Below are 2,025 nucleotides of genomic sequence, written 5' to 3' on the forward strand. Positions count from 1 at the left end.
GATATGTTCACTTAATATCTTGACGGCCAGCTAAACTTTTCCCAACACCAAAACTCTGAAGATTAATTCTTAGTTCCACAGGTTTATTGGAGATGCAAGAAAAAGTGAAACTGCAACACATTAAAAAAGGCAATGACAAATCAGAGTAACGCCAACTTCATCAAACCTTAACTCAACTTGAATAAAGACTAATTGCACTATTACAGCTGCATTTCGTTTGTACTCATTTTAAGAAAGGAGAAGAAATACATTTAAATAACATTCAGGACAATGAGACAACGCACAACTCATCGCAAACGACACACGTGAGCTAACATTTGCATAGTTGTAGTAAATTCAAACCGTCCTCAGATTTTACTTTACAAACAAAGTATTGACGAAAATAACAGAATTCCTTCGAAAATCTCACAAAGACAAATGTACATACCATCGATGCTATGCCAGACGCAAGGAGAAGACAGATGAGGAGAACGCGATGCATATAAGCGTCTAAAACAATGCGCTTGAATGCGTGAAGGATTACTTCCGACTACGGGTAACGTAATAGGACAATTAGAACAACGCGATCTTAAAATGACCATGACCTAAATAAGAGCGCATAGGAATCTGAATAAACGTTTAAAGCATGTTATTTTCTGAAAGCATGAAACTCAATGCTTATCTAAATGTTACCATTAAGAACAGAACACTCCCCGTCTGACGTGAACACACGTCACCCACAGTCCATGCACAGTTTTTTTTTTTTTTTTTTTAACCAGTCCATCTACTGTGCCTCTGGAGGTAGAAGGAGAACAATTTCATTGACCGGCCGGAGAAAGAGGCCAGACCGCCTGGTTTGAAGATTTTACCTCAACCTGGCGCACTTTCCCATCCTTGCTAGGGAAGGCCTGTGTGATCAGTCCGAGAGGCCATTCATTCCTAGGTGCTTGGCTGTCCTTAAGGAGAACAACGCTTCCAGGCTGAATGTTCGGCTGAGTAGACTGCCATTTCTTGCGGGCCTGCAATGTTGGGAGGAATTGTTTCCTCCAGCGGTCCCAGAAGGTGTTGGACAGGTGTTGAACCTGCCGCCACTGGGACTTGTAGAGGTCTGTGACTCCAAACTCACCAGCAGGAGCAGGCACACTGCTTGTCTTTTGTGTGAGAAGAGCAGCTGGCGTGAGTATAAACGAGTCCTCAGGGTCCATTGTCACTGGAACAAGTGGTCTGGCGTTGATGATAGCAGCGACTTCTGCCATGAAAGTCACCAGCACTTCGTGGGTGAGCTTGTCTTTCAGCTGGAGGAACATTGCATCCAGAATCCTCCTTGCCAGCCCTATCATTCTCTCCCATGAACCACCCCAATGAGATGCATGGGGGGGGTTAAAAGACCAGATGCAGCCCTTGTCTGAGAGGTAAGTCTTTACGGCAGTGCTGTCAATGTTTGAGGCTATCTTGAGTTCCTTACAGGCACCTATGAAGTTCGTGCCACGGTCGGAACGAATGTATTTGACCGGCCCACGCATTGAAAGAAAGCGCCGTAGCGTTGATGAAGCTAGAGGTGTCAAGGGATTCTATGACTTCAATGTGCACAGCTCTTATGCTCATGCACGTAAAATCACTGCCCACCTTTACTTTGAGCGAAGCCGCCCTGGTCTTACGTGAGGAGGCGTTCCATGGGCCGAACACATCAAGACCCACACTAGAGAATGGAGGATCGGTTGAAAGACGATCAGATGGCAGATCAGCCATTTTCTGGATACTGAGTGGAGCTCTGAGCCTTCTGCACGTTATGCATTGGTGAATGATGCTGCTTACTCTTTTCTTCCCTCCGACTATCCAAAGGCCAGCTGAACGGACCGCCCCCTCTGTAAAATGACGGCCTTGATGATGGATTTGCTTGTGGTGGTGTCTGATAAGTAAAGTGGCGATGTGATGCTGGCAAGGAATAATCAGGGAGTCTTTTCTCTGATCGACACTTGAATGATGAAGACGGCCTCCAACTCTGAGAAGGCCGTGTGTGTCGATGAATGGGTCCAGATTTCTGAG

The 2,025-nt window shown here is 45.8% G+C and overlaps 1 protein-coding gene across 1 annotated transcript; it reads right to left on the reverse strand.

Moving 5' to 3' along the window:
* Positions 1 to 797: 797 nt before the first annotated feature.
* Positions 798 to 1,728, reverse strand: LOC124386118. The gene is made up of 2 exons (XM_046849769.1): positions 1,638 to 1,728; positions 798 to 1,531 (listed from the first exon to the last, which is right to left on the reverse strand). Exons 1-2 carry the CDS (start codon positions 1,726 to 1,728, stop codon positions 798 to 800), a joined length of 825 nt encoding a protein of 274 aa, XP_046705725.1.
* Positions 1,729 to 2,025: the final 297 nt, after the last annotated feature.

Source organism: Silurus meridionalis, chromosome 5, assembly GCF_014805685.1.
Source record: "Silurus meridionalis isolate SWU-2019-XX chromosome 5, ASM1480568v1, whole genome shotgun sequence".
Lineage (NCBI taxonomy): Eukaryota > Metazoa > Chordata > Actinopteri > Siluriformes > Siluridae > Silurus > Silurus meridionalis.

What these genes read in the sequence shown, in the direction of transcription:
- LOC124386118 (XM_046849769.1), bottom strand. Translation starts at nt 1,728, where the DNA reads ATGGCTGATCTGCCATCTGATCGTCTTTCAACCGATCCTCCATTCTCT. An exon ending in CCCATGGAACGCCTCCTCAC is followed by an intron (nt 1,532 to 1,637) that starts GTAAGACCAGGG and finishes TGACACCTCTAG; the next exon opens with CTTCATCAACGCTACGGCGC.